Here is a 25,923-nt window from a genome sequence, read left to right as displayed (position 1 = left end):
GCAAAATGTGCTTCGGATTGACATAATCTTTTGATATTGACACTTTATTAATGTGTCAATATTGTTCTATTTCTTGACTGGAAATTGAATTAATCTGAATGTAGTCAAGATTAAAAATGTGTAGGGTTCACTGTGATTGAATTTCATCAATGTTGGATGAAGAAGCATGCTCTGTGTTAAGTCTTCTTTCCATGGACTAGAGTTTGCTATTTATCTTATCATAAGATATTCCCTCCCCCCGCCCCCAGTGGAAATCACTGAAATCAGTAAGAATAGCATACCTTGAAAAATGCACCTTTCAAAGGGACTGTCATGTGTTGAAGGTATTATTTCAAGTTTAGACATAAAATGCCATTTTACAGAATTTCGTGATTTTTTAACCTAGAATTCATGGATGTATCGGTTACTCGTGAATTATGTAGCTACTGGATGAATCTGGACACCAGGCTGTGTCCAAATACATTATGCGGACGTTCATATCAGTCATATTCTGTTGCCTATTTTCTTGTTATCAGTTTTGCTGAGAAAAGTTGGCTTACATGGAGAATTTTCATCAGTGCCGACAGATTACTCAGCTGGATTTTGCAAAGGAAAAATATTTGAATTGGTCCTGGCTAGGCACTTGTCTTTGCGTTTTCTTCCATGCTCTTGGAAAAAGCATGAAAAATAACCTTTAACAGCATCCTTTCCTTCTTCTCTTCAGGTCAAATGAACTGGGGCTTCCTTATTCTTTAAAAGGTGGCTGCGTAAAGCTTCTCTAGGATATGATCTCTTTTATTATTGAATCCTCCCATATTCAAAAGGACCAGCTTCTCCTTTCCTAACAATGAATTTATTTTCTTGTTCTGTCATAAGAAGCATGGGGGTCCTTTCCATTCCGGACTTCAGATTTTCTAGTGAGAGTACCTTATGCATTAAAGCAAGAGGACCAACAAACTTGTGGGGATGATATGCCTCTTCTCTCAGACAACGCACGTGATCCCCCAGGCTCTTTTCAGAGGAAATCTGAGGCATGAGGCCATATTTCCAGTTACATTAGGAGGGTAGCTGCATGCTGCTTATGAATGTCAGTGCAGATTAATTTTTGATAGTCAGGACTGCATCAGATGTGTGTGATAGTTGCACTTGTGGTCGTGCAGTGGGTGAGGTGCTAGGACATAAATGTGATCTGTTGGTTTGCAAAAGATTGTAAGGTCCACCAAGCAAATTAAAATCCTTCATAAGTATGCTGCAACCTTTTTTCGATTTGCAACGAACTGAACACTGCAGTAATAACTTCCCTTCGAATACAGTTGAGTCACCTTTCTAGAGAAAAATAGAACAGAAATGCTTCCCTTGCCCCACTGCTTTTTTATCTGTCTGGTTTGCTGTGAATGCGAGGTCAATATAACCTGTTCATATGGCTGGAATAAAAAAGAAAGCTGCCAACAGTAGATACATAGGAGTAAAAATGTATATTCTGACTGTGTAGCTATAAAATTTCTTCTGAAGCCTTTTTAAAGTTTCATTTTGGCTGCATTTTATTTGTAGATTATTCACAAATTTATCTAGAATCATAGAATGGGAATTGGGTTTGTTTCTTGCAGATAAATGTACATGCAGCTGATTTAGATTTTTCTAGCTGAGTTCTGCTATTATTAGATAAGGTATTTACACTGGACTGGTCTACTGTTGCTCCGTTTGCCCATTTAATCCTTTGAATGCCTTTCAGTTTGTGCAGTTCTTCTGAATCCTCAGCCACTCTTTTTAACCATTTCTGATTCCAGAAAAAGATGGGCCTCAGAAAGTCATCCTTGCTGGGTTTCTTAGAGTGCCAATTCAGATAATACACTGCAGGTACATTAGGCATTTAGTAACCCCAATGCTATAGCTGTAGGGCCAGACAGAACCAAAAATATTAGAGATACCTTTTATTCTTTTCTTTTTATTCTACATTTTAATTCCCCATAAAACTGACAATATAAGACACAATTAGTTGGACAGACGCTCATTCTCGCAAAGGCTGTCGTTCTGCCTTTATCCATAAACATGCGTCATTTGCATGGAGTTTAAACTTGTCTTATCTTCCCTGTGGAAGCTGCAGTGTTTTAGGCAAGGAAAAGAAGTGTGGATGTGCAGCAAAGGAACGTTGTGCTGGACCACGTGTGTGTCCAGATGAGGGTGGAGACAGGGTATCAGGAGGAAGGCCATTCAGTCATTTCTACTTGCTTCACAGATTATCTTATCTTCTCATTTCCAGCCTAAACAATAGATTTAGTGTGCCTTTCTGAGAGCGTGAAAAACCCTGTATTGAGCCTGAGGGATATGCTTCATCTACTCTAAGAAGATGTTGCTTTCTTGAGAACAAACTCCTTTAAAATTACTATGTTGCTCTTATACTGTAGTCTTCAAAGGTAAAAATGCCATTGTTATATAGTATTAATTCTTCATTGAAGCAAAGTATTATAGAAATTTAAGTTTTAAATTTGAGAAATATCAGAAGATGCTTTTTTCATCTCCATTGTAACTTAGACCAAATTTTAAGAAAAATGCAAAGTAGTTTTCAGAAACAATGGAAGATAAGAGAGTGATCCTTTCCTAAAGGTAACTAAATAAGTTCAGTTCTGTGCCTGTTCTGTGTAAGATATTGTTGTCCTTTGTGATGTTTGATTCTTTAATGAGTACAAATGGATGGAATGAAAATTTTTTTAATGTTTGATAAATGAAAAAATGAAGGCAAAGGTTTTTTTTTCCCCCATGCCACCTCTCTTTCTGTCTCCTCTTACAAAAACGCCCGTAACTCCTACTGTGTTGACAGGGGTGCTGCTAGGGCTGGGATGTGATAGCGTCTTCTTCGTTTCCTATCTTAGTGAATAAATATGTTTTCAACATCACTAGCAAATGCTGCCTCCTCCTCCAGTGGCAATGATGGGGTTGTGCTGATCGTATACTGCTGTGCTGGGTGACAATTTGTCACCACCACCTTCTATGCAGTCCACAGCCCTCCGTTACCACAGTTACTCATTGTTGGTGTTACTCCTTCTGTTACATTGCACAGCTACTTCTTAATCCATTCAAGGCTGAAACAAACATTTATGACTGATGTTGCCGATGGTTGATGATTTCTAGTGCATCTTTCTTCAGACCTTGGTTCACCCGGGACACAATTTTCTTTAGTGCTCTGTAGCTGTGTGTTTTCAGCTCATAGAGTAGTTGAACTATTATGGTTTGTGGGGAACGCTATGCATTGAGAGCATGATTTTTGATAGAACTATAAATTAATCTCTGAATTCTTAAATATATTGCTGCTATTACTATTACTCTTTAATTTTAAAGAAAATCTGTTTTATGGCATCAAATATACACACTGCCATTTCTAGGCATACCATAAGCAAAACCCCTCTATTTTTTAGCCATGATGTTTAGCATTCCTAGCCTGGCACTATTAGAAATTAAAATAGAATAATAATTTTGGAAAGGGAAGTGTGCAAGAAATTCCCATTGTTGAGTTTTTGAGGGCAAACTGAAGAATTTGTGTTCTCTTTACCTGAAAGACTGAAAGCAGAGATGCAGCAAATGTTGCATCTATGGTGGGGAGAATGAGAAGTCTGAGCCAGAGAAATCCACAGAGGGCTTGACTGTTGGGTGATATCACAGAACTGAGGAGAACAGGCATGGCTTGTTGTTTTTTGATGCCTTTGGTTTTTATTTTTTTAGCTTACTGCTCAAATATTATGTGTTATTTATTGACAAGGGAGAAGAACCCTTTTTACTTCTGTTTCTCTGTTTTTGACTGTATAACACCTTCTCTGATCCTTGTAGTCTCAATACCTATGGATCAGCATACATTACTTGTTCTGCCATAAAGGCATTTCCTTGCACATTCTCATCTATGTCAGCCTGGAAAGTAACATTTCCTTTCCTGTATCAGCAGCATTATAATCTTCATTCTTTAAGAAAAGGGTTTAATTTCAAGAGCAGTGCATGAGCGTGGGTAGACACATACCGTAAGATTTGTTTAACTGTGAAGAAGATTCCTTGCTCCTCAGTCATTACTGGCCTAACTTTTTCTAGCTTTTAAAGTTATGTTGTCTTCCATTAACTGAGGGTCTATCAGAGAATAATTTGTCCTTGCCTGTATTTTCTCTCTTAGTGCTACATGTATTGCCCTTACTTAAGGAACTAAAGAAAACTGTAAAAGCTTAACACATTCATTGAAAAAAGTGTTGAAGTGGCTTGTGTCTGACAAGGAAAATGTGTGATGAGGAGTATCTCAGGCATTAAGTATGATTAACAGAAGCATGGAGAGGGCTGATCTTAAGCAAAAAAAGAGCCTCTGTCAAGCACTGAAACCAAAATCATAATGCTCATTTTAGAAACTGGCGGGATACATGTAGGCTCATTAGTATTACAGGCTAAGAAATAATGCTTTCAACTTTTACCTGTTTGTGTAACACACTTCTGATGTAAGAGAATAGCCTATGTTTTCACATTGTATTGTTTCTTTGCAGGAGTCAGAGAGTAATAAGTTATGTTCCCTATATTCCTTCCGAAATACCTCTACCTCACCAAACAAGCCCGACGAAGGAGGTCGTGACCGCAGTGAGCTAATGACCAGTGTTAATTTTGGAACGCCAGAACGCCGCAAAGGGAGCCTTGCAGATGTGGTGGACACACTGAAACAGAAGAAACTAGAAGAAATGACCAGGACCGAACAAGAGGGTATGTGTTGGATAAGACCAATGGTTTCCCCACCCCCAAACCCTACAATTTTTATGGCATAAAAAATGTGTTGGGTATCAAGAGCCAGAAAACTGCATAATTGGCAAAGGCTAGGATAAAGTTATTCACAGGTTACCATGGCAATGGTAGTTTGAGATCCATTAGGGATTTTAGGCAAATATGCCAGTTTTTTAAAACTTTCTGAATTGTTTTGGTTGTCTGTGAGTCAAAGCAAGAATATCGGTTTAGGTGAAAACTCAACTCTTATTTGAAAGGTTAGGCTGAATTCTTAACTGGTTATAGAATGAGAAATATTCTTCAGTGGTACTTGTTCTTTTTCTTTTAAAAGATAAATGTTTATTTTAAACAATAGGAATGAATAAAACATGAGCTGGTTTGTTTCGCCTTGGAAATTCTCATCTTTCACCACCTTAATGACCCAGCATCTGCAGTGAGGAGAATGTGAAACAGTTTTAAGTGTAAAGAGTACCTAGTTCTGACCTATATATCTAGAATTGTGGCTGAAAAAATAAAATTTCTTTACAATCTGCTCAGATATCTTTGCAAGTGTTAGCAGAGATAAAAATGAGGACAAATCTTTGAGCTTTAAGGCAGTTTATGTGTTCAGACCTTATTGAGATATTTTCATCAACTTTGCTAAGTTTTGGGCCTTGAAAGGAACTAAACACATATGGCGAGTGAGCTTATCAGTATACGTGTGCACGTGGTCAGGGTCCACAGTGCGAATCTCTCCCCACGTCAAGTTGAATGAAGTCTTGGTTGCTTCTGCAATGGTGCCTTCTACTCTGTGAGCTCATCCAGGAGCCTGAACCAGGGAGGGTGTGAGAGCAGGGGGCTCTGAAATAAACTAAACAGGTCTGGAGGCATCGGTTGGGTTCTGGTAGTTATTTTACCAGTGTCATTTGTGGCATTACAAGTAACCCAGGAAGAATCTTTGTAAAGCAGTAGAACCATAAGGCGGTATAACTTTGTGATCCCTTTTTTCTTTGAAATATGCATGAGTTCAGAATGATTTTACCTCCTCAATTTCAGGGTACTGTCCCAGTGCACTTCAAACAGTGTACTTTAAGATCCCTTGGCTCCGTGTAACAATGTAGATTTGAATTAAAATTGATGCTGATACAATAATATGTTTAAATATAGGATAAAATTATGTAGGGCTGGAAGTAGGCTTTCAAATTTCTTGGCATAATTGTTAAATGCTAGCACATAGATAAATGTGTTCTATAGGTGTCCTTTCTGAAGCTGGCGAAACATCTCTAAAGAGAGAATGTCCCAGATTCTTTACTACCATCTGTCTGTTTTCAGCTGTAAAGATCACTCTTTTAAAAATTGCTTTCTTAGATTTGGTGGTTAGACTAGAAAAACTATTTTAAATGTTACTTTGGCAAAGTTGTTTTTTACAGTCAGGAACAGTCGTTCGACACTCCATTCTAATCAAAGGTCTTGGCTCATATTTTGCTGCAGGAGTATACAAGTTGCTGTTGATTATAGTGACACCACAGCTAAGACTTTTCCAGGAGTATACTGAATGGTGTCCTAATAAAAACGTGCATCAAAAAGTTTAAACATAGTATCTTAATGTAAGGATTTAAACATTTCATAGCTTATTTTTGTATGAATTCTCAAGAATTTTCTGCACTTCCTCTGGGTTAATATACAGTAGAGAGGTATGAGCACAGCAGAGAGATCCCTCTCACCGAGTGAGCCTTCTGTGCTGTATGTTCTCACCAGCTGTGAAATAAAAGTAATTTCTGATCTATAAAATAATCTTGCCTTTTATGGACCACATTATACTGGAAAACTAGTCTAAAGTCTGCCTCTAAGTTCAAAGGTAATTGACTGTGTCTTCATGTTAAGTTCTTTTCAATTCATCCAGCATTTTTTGTAGAAAAAAAGATTATCTCCATTTTACAGAAAATAATTAATGAACATCCAACTGGTACCATATAAGCTACCGCTGAAAAATATTAATAGAAAGACTGGAAACTCTTCAGGATGTTAGACTTAGAAAGTTCATTGATTTTAAACTTCTGTGTAGACTAGGAATACCAACATTCTCATGACAGTTTTGAGTGCCTATTTCAGTATTCAGAGGTTTCTCTGAATGAAAAAGAAGTAAACTCTCCATATTTAATCCAAATAAAATAATGTTTTAAAAATAATTACTATTTTAAGACTTGGATCTTTGTTGTGACTCTGGGTGCTGCAACTGATCCAGTGCAGAGTCAGTTGGAGAAATGAGGTGTGAGATTAGGAAAATGTTTTGCATCTCATAGTCTCTTTTAAAAAACTTAATAACCTAATTGGACATGTGCTATACATGATGCTCTTCAACATCTATCCTTTAAAATAGGTTTCTATGCAGTTTTTTTCTTAAAATGGTGTGCTGCCAATGCCATTGAGGAGCCCTTTGTGTAGTAGGTCCTGACCTATCACAAAATTGTTTGCCCAAATTGAAAACCACCTGCTGATTTTTATTTTTTTTAAGCAAATAGATAGTATAATATAATTGCTTTAATGAATGTAATGGGGAAAAGTTACATTTCTACTGTATATTACTGTGTAAAATCTGTGGGGCTTGAAGTCTTGCATTACTCCTTTGAATAAATTAGTAAAACACGTTAGCATCTTCCGTAGTGAGGAGCTCCATGACCATCGACGTATCTGTGGGAACTGAGCTAACATACGGTCATATGTCAAGTTAATTGTAGAATTAGAAGTGGAATAAAGAACTCAAGAATTCCCGTCATCTGCTCTAACCCCCATGCGAGTACAGCAACATGTCTCTTTTAATGTGATTATATAGTAACTTTCTGGTCCATCTATAGGATCTGAATTTGAGTAATATGAGTTGCTGGTGTCAAATACTTAAATACTTTGTGGTGTACCTTCAGATATTAGGTGTCTGTTGTGCTTGTATATACTGCTTGTGGTCTCTGTTGTACCTCCTAACGCTGCAAAAGAAATATGTACTGAAAGACTTTATCGTATCTAAATACATGTATTTAATCAGAGTCCTTTGGCTTCTGAAAATAAGTTGTCTAATGAGAATTTCATCTGAGCAGCTGTGACTGGGGAGGTCAACAGGCATTGCCTAAGAGAATATGGCCCAGCTGGTTAAATCTGGTTGTTGTAGTGATTTAAATGGTCAAGTGCTGCTTGTAATCCAGGACCGTCTGTTTGTAAAGGAAGGACTGAGTGCTTCAGCATAATGTACAGCTGTTTTAATCTCTCTTTAATAATAGTGCTTCAGCCAGTGTCATGCCTTGTGTATAATACTGGGAACATGAATGCCTCATACAGGACTGAATATACCTTAGGTATGTTTTAAGCATTATTTGTAGTTTGAACAAACATTACGAACATCACAGGATAAACAACATTTTTTCACTTCATGGTCCAGTATTTGCCGATTTTATAAATTAAAGCATTCCTGTGTCTTAATTTGTAATCATTTGGAAATGAGAAAATTGATGAGGAAATTGTAACTGGGAAAGAAAAAAGAATGCTACGAATACTTGGAGTTAATTTGAGTATGTAAAGACTTTGCTGACTTGTGTTCTCATAAGACAGAAGAGGTCAGAAATGAACAGGTGTCTAATTTAATCAACAACACTAGACTCTAGGGCCTCTTGGATAACCTCAGTATATTCATCTTAGTTTTTCTAGGAGCAGAAGGATTGTTTTACTGGCTTTTTTCTTTGGAAGTATCCTCCAGTACAATCAAGTATTAAATCTCTTTACAGCTCAAACAAAGAGTTTATGTTAGATAGTATGGTCAGACTGCTTCTTTCCTTTTCTGTCCCCCTTTAGTAAAAGACCCTTCTGTCTGAATATTGCTTATATTACTTTTGTGAGACAGATTTACATTGCCTGGGCTGCCTGAATTCTAGGCTGAGAATTGGCTTCCAGACAACTATCCTACTGTACTTCGTCATAAGCCTCTATGAGCAATAATTAGTAGTACACATCTTGTCTGTAGCTAGGAGAGCAGATTTCCCCCTTTCGGATCTGGAATGCTAGGTTGGCAGGTCAGCTGGCACTTCTGAGCTGGAAACTGGGCATGTCATTTCTGCTAAGTGCTAAGCCCTCATTACTCAGGGCCTGGATTCCTAATTCACTTTTGACCTTGATTCTGAGCGATGTATACAGTATCATTTTTCAACCGAGCTCAGTTCACAATTCTAGCACCAGCTTTTTATAAACTGCTTCCCATTCTTGTTTCCTCCTTGAAGACCAAAGTTGAACATTCAGAGATCAAAGATTTTTATGTACACATGTTGGAATAATGAATATCTATATAAAGAGTAGTATATTCATAAATTTCCATCTATTCTCTGTCATGTGCACCTGTTTGTACTCTCTTTTTATGGGTGGATATATGTAACATAGTGATATATAATATGTCTAAAGATATCTAAATTAAAAATTAAGGATTCACATGTATTATTCATTTTATATGCAATAGGGAAAATCTTAGTACGCTACTCAGTAGTGGTGGTTTTTCTGATTTTGTGTTTTGCTTTTTTTTTTCCCTCCAGCTTCATTAGTTAATAATAATTGAAGGTTTTCTTTTACATTGACTTAAAATAGATTAACAATTCCCCTATATATTTTTTTATCATGCCCATAAAGACAGCATACTCAAGTATTGCACACACAAATCCGTGCGTATTTCCTGTTGACTTCACTGGGAAGTAAAGAAACTTAAACTTTCAGATACTGTGTTTTATAACTGGACACTGGTATGCCAGTTTGGTTGTAATTTTATGCAGGTGTATTTTTTTTTTTTAAATGGAATCTGAGAGAACTCTATCTTGTCAAATGAATGGAGAGTTTCAGTTTTATATTCTTTGTTTTAAGCCTGCCACAGCTGAGAACAGACAGAGTTCAGGCATATACACCTGTTTACTGGTATAGTTTTAAGCACAACCTTTGAGGATATTACATGTCAGGAGTTGTCTTTTGTGAATCAGGTCTGGAAGTGAACTACTGACCATCTGTAGTCAATGAATATTTTTCAATGTTTTTCAGAAATTTTACTGAGATTTAATTAAAAGTTATCTGTCTTGTGGTGTGCTCTATACCTACACTTTCCACTGATGAGGGCATGATCCCTGGTTGTCCTAATGCACCCGACATTTATAGACCCCTGTTCTTTATTCTTCAGTTTTCTTGATGGCTACAGGTATTTTGTTCTGTTTCAAGGCCTTAAAGATATTATGGGGATTTGATATTAGGGCTATACAAATAATTGCTAAAAATGAATTAATACTACTGTTCTATTTTTTGTGGTACCTATGGAATTGGTAAATTGTAACTGGTGTTTCTTGCCACAAGAAACAAGCCTTTTGGCTGTGGTAAAAAAACCCCTTCTTCAACACCCTTTCATCATCTTTGAAAAACCTTGCCACATCTGCTAGGCAACCCCCTCACAGTGTTTCCCTTCTGAAAAATTGCTTTTGGTAAGCAAATTCAGAATCAGTTATACATGTAGTAAAATATATCTTTTACTTGCTTTTTGTTAGAAACCATATATGGCAGCATCTAGGCCGAGAAATTTTTCTGCTAAGCTCCAAACATGCTTTGAAAATAAAAACACAAATCCCAAAAGTCCACACAATTAATAGATGGCTCAGATCGAGTCAGAGGGGAGATATGAGGCACATCTTCCTAAACGACTGTTTTCTTGAATTACCTACCACTTTACCATATAATTAAATCCAACTCATTGTCTGTGTGGTTTTTTTCATCCAATGATCTTGGTAAAATCACATGGGTCACTCCTTTTCTTGCAATTTATGTTGCTGTTTTAGAAAAATATATTATTCTATTTAAGAAAGTTTTATAGAGTGTACAATTTCTAGTAATTCATTTATTAAAGTATACAGTGAATTCCTGTATCTTAATGTGTCAACTAATTTAGGACTTTTTAGGAACACTACCACAAAGAAAGTGGCTTCTAGGGTTATTTTCCTGGTAACTAAAAGAAGATACCGCCTAGTTTCTTTCTACCTGATATATTTGATTTTTCTAGCAAAAATTCATTCTTGTTTGAAGCAGAAATAACTTTAATGAACTCGTTTTAATAATATTTAGAATGCAATATTTGTTTAGGTAATTTTTTTTTTTTTTTGCAAAGGCAGGCCCAGCCTGTGTAACCATACTGTATTTGGTCACTAATATTTTGTCTCATATTTTTATTTATCCTTCCAGTAACCTGAGAATTTATAATTTTTTATTATTACCTGTCTTATATCCTTTAAGTCTTTCAGAGTACTGTTTTCTGATTGTGCTATCTCACAATTTTTATTTAAGAAACCGGCGTATACTGTCATTCTTCCATCTTATCTTTGCATTTATTATATGACTGTCTACACTACAATCTTGGCCAGTGTTGTAGCATTTGAGCATCTAGTCATTACTCACAGATTCTGTGTGGATTACAGTATAGTAATTCTTCAGCATTTTTCAGTATGTCTCAAACTACATTTGAAAGTTTCCCTTCAGTTTTCTTTGTTCCAAAATTTGTTCATGGCACAAAAATGGGGAACAGTACAGGCTTTGACACAGCTATCATGAATAATGAGTTCTATATGAATAATTCCATAGATTATGGAGACCATCTTTTTTGCTAAATTTTTTTCACGTCCTTTCAGTTCTTACTTACCAGTTTAGGATTATCAACAATAATGTGGGAAGTGTGCTGGTAGCATTTTTCATAACAGGATCTGCTGGAAGTTGAATGGAATTAGCTACATGAGGAGTTGTCAGGTGAAAATACTCCATGGTTACTATCAGGCAGTTACCTAGATGTAGGATCTATGGCATTTTATTGAGCATCTACTTTTCTGGAGGTTCAATTTCCTAGTACAGGTTGATTTCTTGTGGGAGCTTTGTACCTCTGCACCTCTACAAAATTGTTTTTACTATTAAACAGAGTTGATGATAACTCAAATCCTCATGTGGGGAGAGTCTGAAATTCAGGTCTCGGTTCTGAAGACTGGACATCCCTTCTAGCTATGATAACTCTTTCAAGTATTTTTGGGTAGATGTTTACTTTCGTTTTGAGGTACTTACATCACGTTGAAGAAATGTCTTTATTCAGCCCTGAATATTTGAGATGAGTGAAATCTTTTTCATTAGAACAAATGGGCTTTCAGCCTTTCCTCATTGTCTCTGAACTTGAGCTGTAGACAGGGACAGGTTAAACTGAAACAGTCCAAATTCTTCTCAACACTACCATCTGACTGTTCCAACCAGTTCTTCCCCAGTGACTACGTTTTCCAGTGTCTTACCTTCAGGGGTCATCTCATCTTTTCCTTTAATCCCACCGTACCTCTGAATACTGACATTGTCCACTGCTGGATACAATGTAATTTAATTCTTATTGTGTGATAAATTGCCTCCATGCTTCCTTATTTTCTGCATTATGCTTCTCTACATTTTTGTTTCCCGTATAGGCAGGGTGTAAGGTCTGCTATCTTTATGCTATTTATATGTTATCAGTAGTATTGCAGCACTATTGAAAAAACATATCTAAAAATCCATCTCTTACCTTAGGGCAGTAAGACAGGCAAGTTCAGTATGAATGGGTACAATTGACTTTGGGCTCTGTGACAAAAAATGTAAGTCAGTAAATAGCTGTAAAAATATGGAAAGTTGCTTCAGTTGCATGATCCTGGCAATAGTAAAATAAATTCAGACTTCATTGGTCTCTGATGTACTGTGACACAAAGTTATGATCAGATCATGCCTTAAAATGGGAATTGAAATACATTTTGTAGTCATCATGTTAATAGCAGGGACTAGACTGCAATGCTTCCCTTCCTAAAACCGCTAAGATGAGTATAAAAATATGAAGTGAAACTAGGGCTCCTGTGTGGCTGATCTTATATGCCACTGTATTTTCCAAGTTCTGTAGGGTGAAAGACCTCAGATTTCTTTGGTGATGAACTTTAGTTTTAGTTGGTCTTATTTGCTTCGCCATTCCTGCTGTTTTGCAACAGGGCCTAAAAGTGCTTTAAGTGCTTGTGACTGGGGTAATGAATGAAAATATCTTTCCAGCACTGAGAGTATTGCATTAGACTGAATAGTCACCTTACTTGTAAAAGCACTATTAGAGAGGGGCAGCTGTAAGTAAGGATAACGATTTGTGTCCAGTGCTTATTTACTGAAAATTGTAAATGTATTATTTATTGAGAGCTCTCCAGACAGTGCTTGTCAGAATAAAAATGTCAACTCTAAGCAAAATGTTATAATACATAATAAAAATGCCAGGTACGCACTTTAGAGATACAGCTAATTAGATCTGCTTTTCTTAAAGAAATGACAGTAAAAATGCTCGGCAGCATATACATTTTAAATGCTGATATATTCCTTATTTTTCTATACAGTATTTGCTTTAGATACCTTATCATTACTTAAAAATAATTTTGACAACTTTATTTGGTTGCCACAGGAAATACAGAGGCATTCGCTGCCTGGCTGCATGAGGCAGCTACATGCTCAGGCTGCCTTGTTCATCTAATGGAGAGAGCAGCTACTCTCACCTCTGTTTTAGTCTGAAACTCCAAGATGCCAGGCCTTTCACGAGGGAAACCTGCCACCAGTGGAAACAACAAAGAATTATTAAGCTTAGTCTTCAGCTGCGTTAATTAACCTCAAACCAATATTATTTTAAGGAGACTAAATCCATGCAATATCAGTGTTACTTTTTTGTATTATGAAATACAAGTAAGAATTAGGAAAGAATAAGCGGTTCATTTTTTTACATTTAAAATACTACTTTATTTAAGTATCTTTTAGACATTTTTATTTTCCTTGAAATTTGTAATGGGAAGAATTTGAGCTTAAAAATTTTTGAAATCTTTGGGAGTGTTTTATAATGTGAGGAAGGAAACTGGATTTTTAATTTCTCCTTTTTAGAAAGAAGTGCTCAGTTCAGCATCATAAAATTGAGGATGCCATCATTAAAAGTAGCTTTCTTCTTTCAAGTATGTCAGCCAACATGGGAAGGAGCCTGGCTGCGTTTATTTCAGAGACAATCCCTCCATGTTCTCCTGCGCTCACTTTGTTGTTGGTTTCATAGAGCCAGAAAATCACGAAGTGCTTCACGAAGGTGGGAAGGTGCTGCTGGTGATCATCTGGTCCAGCCCCCACTCAGAGCCGGAACAGGTTGCTCAGGGCTGTTTCCCATCAGTTTTTGTGTGTCTCCAAGGATGGGAACTCCATGACCTGCTCAGTATTTGCTCATCCTTACAACAAGAAAGGTTTTTCTTATGTTTCAAGGGAATTTCCTCTATTTCCATTTGTGCCCTTTGCCTCTGGGCCTGTCACTGGGCACCACTGAGAGGAGCGTCGGTCTGTCTTCTTTACTCCTGCTGACAGATATTTATATATTATCTGCTGGAGCCTGCTCTTTTCCAGGCAAAACACTCAATGGCTCTTTCAGCCCCTCTTTGTATGAGAGCTGCTCCAGTTAGTCCTGTGGCCCATTGCCGGGCTCTCTCCAGTATGCCTGTGTCTGTCTCGTACTGGGGAGCCCAGAACTGGTCACAGCACCTCAGGTGTGGTCTCCAACACAGTTTATTTTGAGGCCTCTAGTTCTTCAATGTAGGACTGATCTGGTACCTTGAAAGCCAAGAAGGGCTTTATCGTGAACCTCAGTGGTAGTATGCTCAAGCCCTCTCTGAGTCTTATTCACCTGTATAATTTGAATTTTAGCCCTGCACGTGTGCTGTCACTTCCAAGTGCATAGCTGATGACACGAACAAATTCTGAACTACGTGTTTCTGTGCTTCCTAAGTGTATTTTGGATCATGGAGAGTCCTTCTAATTCCCATTTGTAGCCAGGCTTCTTCCTTGTTTATCCATTGGCATGCTGATCTCCAAAATGAAGCAAGAGTTAATAGCTGTTAATTTGTGAAAATCCCCCCTCTTCTGTATTTCTTTAATAACATAAGAAGTGGCGTTTCTTCTGTAGAGTTCAGATTGCAGTATTCATGAAAAAAAGAGTGCAATAGCTCTTGTTAAATATAGTTGTGAGGGCAAGTACTGTGTAAACATCTGCAGATAGCTCCCGTTAGCATTGCTCCATCCTGACTAGCGGCACCCATTCTGCTGCAGTCTTGGGAAGGTCTGTAGCATGGGCTGCCAATCAGTAAAGCTTTGCCAAAATGTCTTGTTCTACAGCCTAGCACTTTGGAATGTATCTAATAGCTGTTTTCTTTTATTAATCATAATATATTTTTAGTTTTACTTACATAGGTGCCCAGAGTTCCTGGGCACGGTGCCCTATGTATGAATGCCTGTTTATTTTCGTCTTCCTTTTTTGTTAACTGTTTTACTTAATGCTTTGCATAACCATTTGCCATACTTCAACATGAAGCTATAATGCACTGCTGCCTGCTCACATTTCTTGAAGAACTTGATGTGACATCACCTTCTATGGTGAATCACGATCTTCACTGAACCTAAAAAATCCCATCTTGAATACTCCTCTGTTTTCTATTTGTTTGAAAATGTTGAAGCAAGCAGGCTCTTTCACCCATCTGGAGGAACTCTGAACACTCCAGTCTAGAGAGCCTGCAGTGGCACCACAAACATTGAGAGCTCTGTACTGAATTTCTTGTTAGTCTAACACCACCTTAAGACTGAATTCTGTTTGCATTTATAGCTGTGCTGTATGTGTTAAGGGATACACATGAGGACAGGATTCGGCTCTTTCCACTCTATCTTCAAATTTACCTGCATTTTCAATATTTAAAACAGCTGTGGTTCTCAGTGTAGGTCTTAGCAGTCCTTATCGTATCTTAAATATGTAACAAGCAGATTACTTTTAAATATTTACAGTGAAACAAAAACTAACACATTGGGCAGAGGTTTGTTAAAATGTCAGAACTCGCCGTAGTGAAAAATAAATATTGAACCAAGTTTATTCCTGAGGTGACTCTATTAATTTCAATGGAATTACTGCAGGAGTAGTCTGGAAAAAATCTGTCTCGATTTTGTATCATAATATTAACATTTTTTTACAGAACTTTGAATAGCCCAGAAGTAATTTTATAGATTTGGCGTGCACAGGCATCACTAAGTAAAATAAGCTTCCTTTACTTCAGTTTCTGTTTCCTCTGTGGACTGTTTGTATTTTTAGCTGTTTAAATGTGGTTATTGCAGCTTTATTAATAGGCTTTTTTTATATCTGCAGTTATACTTGCAACTAAAATTGTAGTTGGAGCATTGGCTCCTCCAAGTTTCAGTGTATCTGTTGTTTCTGTGATACACTGACTAGACAACGTATCCTGTCTGTTGCCTTTCTGTGTATCAGATAACACAACAGACAGTGGCCAGACGTAGAACCTCAAAAATCAAACCAATTTGTTGATGAACTAACGAGGCAGTGTAATAAGCATCTCTATTCAGTCTTTTTCCCCAGCTTTCTGTTGTTCCTTAGAGTAAGAGTAGCAAGTGCTGTACCAACAAATTATTTGATGACAATAATTTGGCTGATGAGAATACAAGGAAAAAGCCCCAATCTAATTAGAAAAAACTGTATGTATATTAGGTGGTGAAATGTGGCTAATATTTTATCCTTTATTGTAAACCTGTGATTTGCAACTTTTGGTAGTTGATGATTTTTATGTCCCCCCTCCCCCTCCCCGCACACAAAATCATTAAAAAAATGGCCAAAAAGAGACTACAGGACTTGAAACACAGTGGCCCTGAAGTGATGGGAAAATGGCCAAGGTGTCACAGCTAATTTCTGACCCTGCTTTATGAGTTCTGCTGTTCCTTATTCCCCTTGTCAGTCTGTGAATCCCTGAGGCTGTACAAACTGGCCTAACATCACTCAACTCCAGTTTTATATCCTCTTTTAATAATGTTGAGTCTATTCTGTCCAACTTTGATTCAGACAACCTGCTTGTCTTGAAAAAGTGATATATTTAATCAGTGGCTCTGTCTCCAGCATAGCTCCCACTGCGTGAGACTAGAGCCAAAGAGTAGTGCAGTGGCCTGTCACTTCTGTTTGAATAGGTAATGTGGAGCCGTTCAGCCGAAGAGACAGGAGCTGGAACTGCTTGTTAGGACACATGATCAAAAGCCACTCTCTGCTTTCTGCCAATCAAGCCTCATGTCGCCTTGTGGGGCAGACATTAAATAGATTTTTCTGCCGTACACTGTGGGCACTCTGCCAGTTTGACATGTGAACTGTTACAAAAGACACCAGAGTTTCCACTGCTTGCTGACTGCTTTTAAATATTACCAAGCCCTTGCTGTCCAAAGTAGAATATTTTAAATAATGGATTATGATAAATTTCCACTACTATTGGGCAGTCTCCTTCCTGCTCCCAACACTTCAAAGACCTTTTTAAAAACAAAACTGTAAGTTGGTTTCTGAAAACAAACAAGCAAACAAAAAACTGTTGAACAGCCCCATGGCACATGGATTTGAACAACGTGATTATTGTCTGAGAATTAGAGTGAGTTGTCGCTTTCACTGGAACAATATTGGATATTGTTTCTATTTTTGGTCTTTTTACGTTATTTAATTAGATTTTCCTACTTGAGATCATAGCACTATATTTTATTATTATGTTTATGTAGAGGGATATTAAAATTGGCTGGTTTTGTAAATTAGGTTGAATTTATTTATTGTGTTTATTGGCTACTGGTGCAAATATAAATATCTTAAAATGGCTCTGTAGTTGTTTTTAATTATACTTTCCCTTGGTTTTTTTCCTCTTTGTCTATTACCCTTCATAACCACCTCAGCTCTTGTGCCCATGGCAACAACACTCAGTGGTGGAGGCTAACAAAGATGACATTTAAGCTTTGCCTAAGTAATGAATATTCTTTTGTAACTTCCAGGGCCACTGAATTTGTCATTTTTTGGAGGTCCCCAGCACCTAGATGACTGCTTCTATTAATGTACTTATGGTCATGATACCCAGATATTTGCTCCCTTCTGCTTGTTCTTCCTGATATTTTTTTTTTTTTTTTTGAGTAAAACTTTTACCAAAACATACCATGGCAATCTAGTGGAACTCATTTAAACAGTGAACTACACATAAACAGCTGCTCCTTCAATAAGCCATTCTTTATAATGCCCTTATTACCTTCTAGTGTCTCAAATTCTGATTAGTCAACAGTGCTGATTACTGTATGGCATTCCACTGCCCATCTTCCTTCGGCTCAGCTGCTCATGTCTTAGCTGTTATGTGATTACAACACTACTTGTGCATTGTTTCTTCAAGTTGTTCTTCACATTGCATATCTTAAAAAAAAACCCAACTAAACTCTCTTGAGGAGATGGTAGAATTTATTTTAAGTCACTATGAATTCCCTGAAACTCTGTGAATTGTTTTTGTACAACTGTGATCTTCACAGTCTGCGTGCTCTGCAACTTTCCAGTAGGATGAGTAAGTTCTTTAGAATTACAAGGGTAATCTATAAATAAATTCCAGTTAAAAGAGCTTTAGAAAAATGATGGCTACTTGTTGTCAAGTTTGTAATACGGCAGAGCAGGAGAGACCAAAGACTGTGTGTTAAAAAAAAAACCAAAACAAACCCCCAAAACCATACAGAGCTTTGGCCTAGCTTTGCTTTCACAAAAATCAGTGAGTTCAAAAGTCAGTAAAAACAGAGCTATGTCACGAGAAAGCCGTTTGGAAAACATAACCCCAGCAGTACAGGCTGAGTTTCAGAAAGGTGTGTGGTGGCAGCAGGAATGCACAGAATGAAAACGGAAAGAGAAGGAATTTTATCACCAGAGCTCTGGATCTCTGATTTTTGGTCAAAGCAGCAAACACAGGGGTTTGTTAAGGACATTTAAACTTTGTCAGCTGGTGTATAGGTAAATAGCAGGGCAGTGAGGAGAACACCCTTGCTGTGGCTCCATAACCCCCTGCCGCTTCCTTTGGTGCAGCCCCTTAGAATCAAGTCCTGGTGAGTATGAAACGCTGACACACTCAAAATGCAACCCCATTAAAGGCCTTAAATCTGTCATTGTGCTCTGGAGCCTGCTCTGAAAATAGCAAAGCTCTTTTTGTAAATTAAAATCGGTGTGAATGGGAACAGATGTTGACATGCTTTACTTTATCTGCAGGGATCCCCATTAGGGGGGAGCGGGTCAGTGAGGTTAGATGGTAGGAATTACTGCAAACGTGCAAAGAACAGGACGGTCTAATATAGACATTGTCTTTGGTTTTATGTAGAGCTGTAACAATATCCAGTGGTTACCTCTGGTTGCTTGTAAGTCTGTATGTAAGGAAAGCTGATTGTGTAATACCTTTAATTCCTTGGCGAATCTGTCCCCTTTTATTTCTGCTGACACAGAACAGGGGAGGGATACTTGCCCTGTTGTTTTCAGAGTTGCTGTACTCGGGCAGATCTGGATTCCAAAAGACTCTGAACAACCTCAGTTCCCATTTACTCCCATGTTACCTGGGCTCACTCAGGACCTCATGGAAGGCGCTTAGCATATCCTATGCTGAACCTACAAAAAACCTGTATTGTCTGACGCTGGCTAGCATTTTTGGTATTTCAGCATTACTTTTTAAGATTTTGGATGAACTCTCATGTTGCATTGGAGTCGTCATCAACTTTTAATAGTTTTTGAAATCAAAATATAGTTCTATTCTGAAGAGTGGAATTGATTAAATAGCTTTGCTAGTCATTCTAAATAAATTCTTGTTGAAGATTTGTCCTGATTTTTAAAAAAAATATAGCAAAGGATGAATTTATTTATAAGAACTGTAATAGTTTCCCTCAATTCCTTTTATATTTTGGATTACCTTATAATTTTCTAAATCTACATGAACAATAATGATCAATTTTGTCAGTATTATTCACACCTTTTATTAATTTAGCATAGATGAATAAATGTGAATGTTGTGAAGAGTTGATTGGGAATAGATTTTAAATCTGACAGTTAGATTACAGGGTACCTAAGAAAAAATGGCTCTTTCACTAGGTACCTAGTAATTTAATTCTTGTTTGAAATTATTATAATTTATTACAGTGTGTGGGTCCTAATGAATGTCTACTATTAAATGAAAAGGAGAAATTGAAATTATAAAATTCTTTTAACTTGTATCTTAAAAATCTTCTTAAACAGTTCTATAGATATTAATAAGCAATGTGCTTTTCTTTCCCTTTTACGTGAGTGCAAACAAACACATTTTTGCCAGTACATAATGATATTACAGGAGTGCTGCTGGAGATTCTCACTTAGAATCAAGACTATCTTAAAATAGAATGGGATAATTTCATGTGATGAAAAATATCAAAAATTTGCTATCTTGATTAGACATTTAGACCTTAACATATGAGTCCTTCTTCAAGGAAAGCTCAAAATCATTCTCTAGAAGTTTTATCTTTGATAGAAATGCAGATATGTGTGTGCTGAGAAATTAAAACTTCTCAGCAGAAAGAATCAGTCATCAGGGCATGAGACTATAATAATCATTTTACTTTTACTATCACTATATAAAATTATTTTTCCACTGTCTGTATTGACTTTATTTTGAAAAATAGGTAGGAGAACTTGGTAAAAATGGATGGGTATTTCCAAATAGATGTGAAGAATGGGCTATAGTGACATTTTAAGTAAGTCATGGAACACAAATTATGAACTATCTTTGTTAAGAGGATGAATACACATTAGAAAATTCTTAGATACTAACTGTATCAGTTCATACTACTGTAGCTCACAAAATTAGGCTACTAATGGGGTTATACCAGGGTAAAGTCTGTGTAAAGAATAGAAGGCCTCTAGTTTTGTCTGTAACATACCCTGCTACCTATAAATTATGTGAGCTTTATATAAGCATCTGATAAATAAAAAAAAGGTTAGAGGTTTCAGTAGAAATGTTTGCAATTACACTGTTTACAAGTCAGTAACAGTTGTGGCCGTTGGCATTCACAGGTTTCAAACTGGCTCAAGTTTCTCATCTGTACTGTTCTTTTTGTGGCTCCTCTACATCTCTTACTGTAGAGGATTACCATTAGCAAAAGGTGAACAAGGGTCTTTCTACAAGTCAGAAAAATGTGTTCGTAAACTGAACAGTAGGGTTCAGTAGCTAAGTCAGTAGGGTTGCCAGCCATTTCTTTATTATTTTATTTACGTGGAAAACAATACAATTACCTTTCATAGTGAAATCAGGTTGGTATGAATAATAAAATATTACGTCTGGTTACCTGTTGCTGTGTGGCAGCTGACAGATGGAGCACCAGTTGGATATTCCATTTTAAGGTACCGAGGCAGCATTGAGCGCTTGCATCCTTTGAGATGCGTGTGTCTTTTCCTCTGGTAAGAGTGTGGGATATTATTCCACTGCATAGTTCCCAATGTAATGCCAGAAAGGAAAAGAAAAAAAGAATGGGAAAAGACAACAGGAAGAAAAGGAAAAGAAAAAAGAAGAGAAAAGGAGTCAGTTCTGTTCTGGGGCGCAGGTGTGATTTTTCACTTCAACCATTTTTGCACTTCCATCAAATAGATTTTTATAAGTTCAAGTGGAAATAGCTGAAGCCAGTATTTTAAGTAGTAACCTGGGTTTGGGACTGTTTGGCGGGTGGGTTTGTTGTTTATTTTGGTTGTTTGTTTGTTTTGGTTTTTTAATGTTCTCTCTCCAAAATTAAAAGACAGCCAGAACTACCATATTTGAAAATAAAACTGGGCACAGGATAAAACTGGCTATGTTAACCCCTGGTGCTCTTTCTCACTGCACACAATTGTGGCGTAGAATCTGGTCATGTCTGAACTTTGCTAGCTAGCTGATAGGATCCATTTCAAGCTACTAGTAGAAAAATGGAGACTTGAACAGAATTTGTTCTTTTCAAACTACTAAAAATACTTGTGCCTTTCTCATGAGTTAGGAATTTTTATATGTTTACTGTTCTTCACTATAACCAATTCCAACAACTGCTCCGTTACAGTAAAAAAATAGGAACATGCTCAAACATGAGCTGAAATATCCTTAAGAGCTAACATTTCAAAATATAGATACGAATTAATAGTAGTGTCGATTTTCTCCCATTTTCTGAATTTCTTAGGCATATTCTAGCTATGCATGCTGTTTATTAAAATTTATTTTCGGTAAAATATGTAAGTACTATGAAATGAAATTATTTATTTTATTAAACTTGTGGTTTTGGTATTATTTGAACCTTGAATGTGGAAATCTCAATGAGATGAGATTAAAAGGTTTAAATAGCTTTAAAATTATATTTACATTAGTGCAATCTGTCCATTTTAATACTAATCTGCTTTTTTAGTTGAGATTGTATTATAAAAACACCACCCAGAGCAGGTTAAAATAGCCCAAAATATTTGCACTATGAAGCTGGGTTTTTTGGTTCTTAATCAGTCAGAGTTCTCAAGGAAAAGTTCAGTTCAGATATTAGCTATACTTCTTAGAAATGACCTTGTGGGGTAGAGAAGCATGGCACAGTGGCACTTTCCAGCTGTACACATGGTATCCGTCGGGGTACAATCATGCTCAGTCCCAGCACCGCAGGCTTGGACATATGTTGAGTTTTATTTCTTTCTTCTGACATTAATCCTATTCACCAGCTGTTCTGCCAGCTGCCATTCTTCAGCTTGGAGATTACATTTTGGGGGATACCAACAATCGCCTAGTTGACCAGTGTTCTCCCCACTTACTTTAAAAATGATTGGAGTTCTGGGTTAGGATTACTCAGTCTTTTTTACTGCCTATGTCCTTAACTGTCTTTGAATTCTAGACTTGATTTATGATCACTTTGATACACTGCAGAAAAACCCTCAAAAGAGCGCTGATTTCCACCATACTGGTAAATCTGTGCTCACAGGAAAAAAAAAAAAAAAGGTTTGCAGTTAACATTCTGAAAGCTGTAATTAATGTTACATGCTCTATTATGTAAACAGCATTAATTAGTGACAAATTCTTCTGATAAAAATCATATTTTAGTCAAAAGAATGTCTTAATTTTTCATTTTTACATGTGTCTATTTTAAGAAGTTGCATTTTTGTAAGGAACGGTTTCACTAATCTAGTTTGAACAGACTATTAAATCTCTGTTACACTCATAACATATACTAATAAGTCGTATAGATTTCTCAGTTCATATTCCAGATGATCTGTCCATAAGCAGGATGTTAAACATCTGTAGTTTAAGCCTTCTGGGACTAACAAATGCATTAATGCTGGAAAGAAATGTGGCCTGAACAATAAGGTTACAGACCATGTGGTAAAGAAACAACCCCAATATCATCAACTCAGCACATACGGTGCACAGTGCCCAAGTTGTAATACACTAATAAAAGAACAATGACAGTCTTAAACCGTGTCCATTTATAGCATATATCTGCCACACTCATATCGGTAAAGACAGAGAATCCCGTATTCAACATAATTATTTCATGTGGCATTTTAAAGATCTTTGTTGCCCACCCTTCACAATTGAGCAAAATTGGCTATTAGCTGGATAAGGTTAAACTAAACTATAATGGTAAATATTTATTACAGGAATATTCAATTAATAACACATAGTCTGCATTTCTTTGCACAGCCAGTGATTATATTCAGATCATGTAAAGCAGACGTTGGAATCATCCAACTCCGATCACACTCTAAGGAAACAGTAGCTACGTTAATAAAAACCACCCACCTTGATTCCTTTTCCCTGTTCTCTTTTGCAGACTTCACACAATGTTCATTTAATACAGTTACAGAATTAAGGTATCAACACTTAACACGGAGAAAATATTTTTTAAATGGGAGTTACTCTTGACTTCCATCATAGTCAAGAAAAGTTTTGGGGAGGAATGTGGGGGGGAAAATCCTAAGAAATATTCCCAATGAGATGATGTTCCAGATTCACCAGTAGTGAACCCCCTTTACTAAATATGGCCATTCTATTTATAGAAATATCCATATTTTCATTGGTGGCCAAAGCACTGCTTATAGGAAAACCTACAGGTGACTAATAGGAGTTGCTCACTAAGTGGAATAATGAATAGTATTAGGTGTCAATTAAATCAAGCTTCCCCGAGGTGCAGGTGCTCCACAATGTACTGACACATTTCAAGTAGCAGCGCCACTTCACCCATGCATATGAACAAGCACATTTGCATATTAAAAAGCTGAAAATTATTTAACTGAAGCAAAAGTCTTTTAGAGATGATGGAGGTTATTAAAACTGTTGACAAGAAAGAAGGTAATTGCCTGAAAATGAGAGATGACATTCTGCTATACACAGGGAACGTTGTTTTTGTTGTATTGTGCAGCAGTGCCTGGGTGTATAACCTATTACATTGAGATTGCTCCTATGCAATTAGACCCTTTTTGTCCTCACTTCAATAAGGCTATGATTATGAAGGATTGAAGAACACTTGGCATATTGAATGTCTGTTGTTTTTATAACTTCGTCAGAAATGACAAAACACGTTTTGTGTCCTGTTTTTTCTTTGTAGGCTTATTGATTCTGTGATTATAATATTCATAAAAGACAATGTGTTCATGGTTGAACACTCTGTCATTTATACAGGTTTTATTTTTTTATTTTTGAGCATAGTACTTGTTTGAATGCCAAGGTGTTAGTCAGGAAGATGGGCATATAGAAAGTAAAAGATGAATAGGTGAGAAATATAGCACTCTAATAATGCCAAATATTTCTATTAAAAATGAAAGAAAAAGCCCATTTATTTCAGAAGTGTCTGCTCAGAAATACTCACCAACTTACAGTGAATTTACTTTTTATCTCTCAACTGTGATTGTTTTCCCGTGTGTTTTCTTTGTCCTGTCTTTCCTGGTGATAGGCTAAAGAAACCGGATGAATTGCACCTTGCAAGTGGCAGGAGAAATTGCCTCTATGTAAGCCACGAGTGAGAAACTTCATTTAGCTCACGCACTGTTCTACAAGGAAGAAAACAATGGAGCTTCATTTTACGTAGCTCTCTGAGATAAAGGTGCCTGGCAGGCAATACCATTTAATGCTTACCACCTAAATGGTCATTTGTGGTGGGATTTGCAAAACTGCCTAAGAGATTTGGATGCACAGTTCCCATTTAAAGTTAATGAGAATTGGCGGCATCCAAATTCCCTTTGCAGCTTTGAAAATGTCAACCAGCCTTTCAGTGTTTGTGATCATGCTGTATGTTAAGAGAATGTTTCCTGCGAGCTCTGTTTTTGTTAGGTTTTCTATTATGTTCCAGGAGTTGGCTCAGAATCTGGAGAGAAGCACAGTGATTGCAGTGACTTGCTTTGAGTTTGGGCAAAGATGTTAACCTTTCTGCTTCAGATACCCTGTCTGTAAATTTGAGACCCTGGCACTTCAGTGATTTTGCATTACGCTTTGATATCTTTTGAATTACTTTATTTATATGAAAAAGTATTAATACTTCTTAATGAGAAGGTTTTGTTTCCCTTAGTGTCCTGGTCTGTTGAGGTGTGAGAGACATGTAAGACCCTTATCTGTCTAGAAGAGTTTAAAATGCATTAAACCACAGAACATTGTAATGATATAAATTATTTATGATATAATTGATGTACTCAAATACATAATGAGTCATAAGGATAGATGATCCAAACTCAAGTAAAAGTATGTCATCTATTAGTATTAAGTATCTTTTCAAGAATGCATGATTTCCTCCAAGTTGTGGCTTTTTCATATGTGATTGCATTTTAATCTTTTGTCAGCCACTGCATGCCATATACTTTCAGCTGACCCTTTCATAAAACCATTTATTTACTTTTACACCGAAATTAGCTGGTTTCTTAAAATTACACGATTTGAAAAAGTAGAGTTTACAATTTATGGGACCAGTCTTGCAGTTCTTGCTTAGATAATGCACCACTATACCCCAAACATAACAAATTGTTATATTAAAAGTGGTAGTTGGACTTGCTGTCATTCTGAGATACCCTCACTGGACCAGGTTTTCAAATGTTTGTAGCGTTAAACAGTTCTTCTTTAGTCACATTGAAAAAATGTTTCATTTATTAAAACTCTCAGCGCTGAGAATAGCAGGAACACTTCAGAGAAATTGTTCACATCTTTGGAGTGCTTGAAAGAGAGTCAAACTTTCTGGAAAATCTAACTACTTGATTCTTGGTGTAAATGCATGAGAAAAATGGAAGCTCAGCAGTTGTCACACTGTTCTATTCTAGTATCATGTTTGGTGTGATATATGGTATGTATGTGTATATTTCAACAG

At 36.8% G+C, this 25,923-nt stretch overlaps 1 protein-coding gene across 12 annotated transcripts in view; it reads left to right on the top strand.

Moving 5' to 3' along the window:
- Positions 1 to 25,923, top strand: part of SOX6 (SRY-box transcription factor 6) — a 375,871-nt gene that overhangs the window by 152,470 nt on the left and 197,478 nt on the right. For all 12 annotated transcript variants that reach the window (XM_056354363.1, XM_056354364.1, XM_056354366.1 and 9 more), the window contains one exon: positions 4,491 to 4,701. In XM_056354363.1, the coding sequence (XP_056210338.1) occupies positions 4,491 to 4,701 (211 nt within the window). The remainder of the gene's footprint in view (positions 1 to 4,490; positions 4,702 to 25,923) is intronic.

Source organism: Falco biarmicus, chromosome 10, assembly GCF_023638135.1.
Source record: "Falco biarmicus isolate bFalBia1 chromosome 10, bFalBia1.pri, whole genome shotgun sequence".
NCBI classification, from domain to species: domain Eukaryota; kingdom Metazoa; phylum Chordata; class Aves; order Falconiformes; family Falconidae; genus Falco; species Falco biarmicus.
Note: the sequence above shows the minus strand (reverse complement) of the source record. Positions and strands in the feature narration are given on the sequence as shown.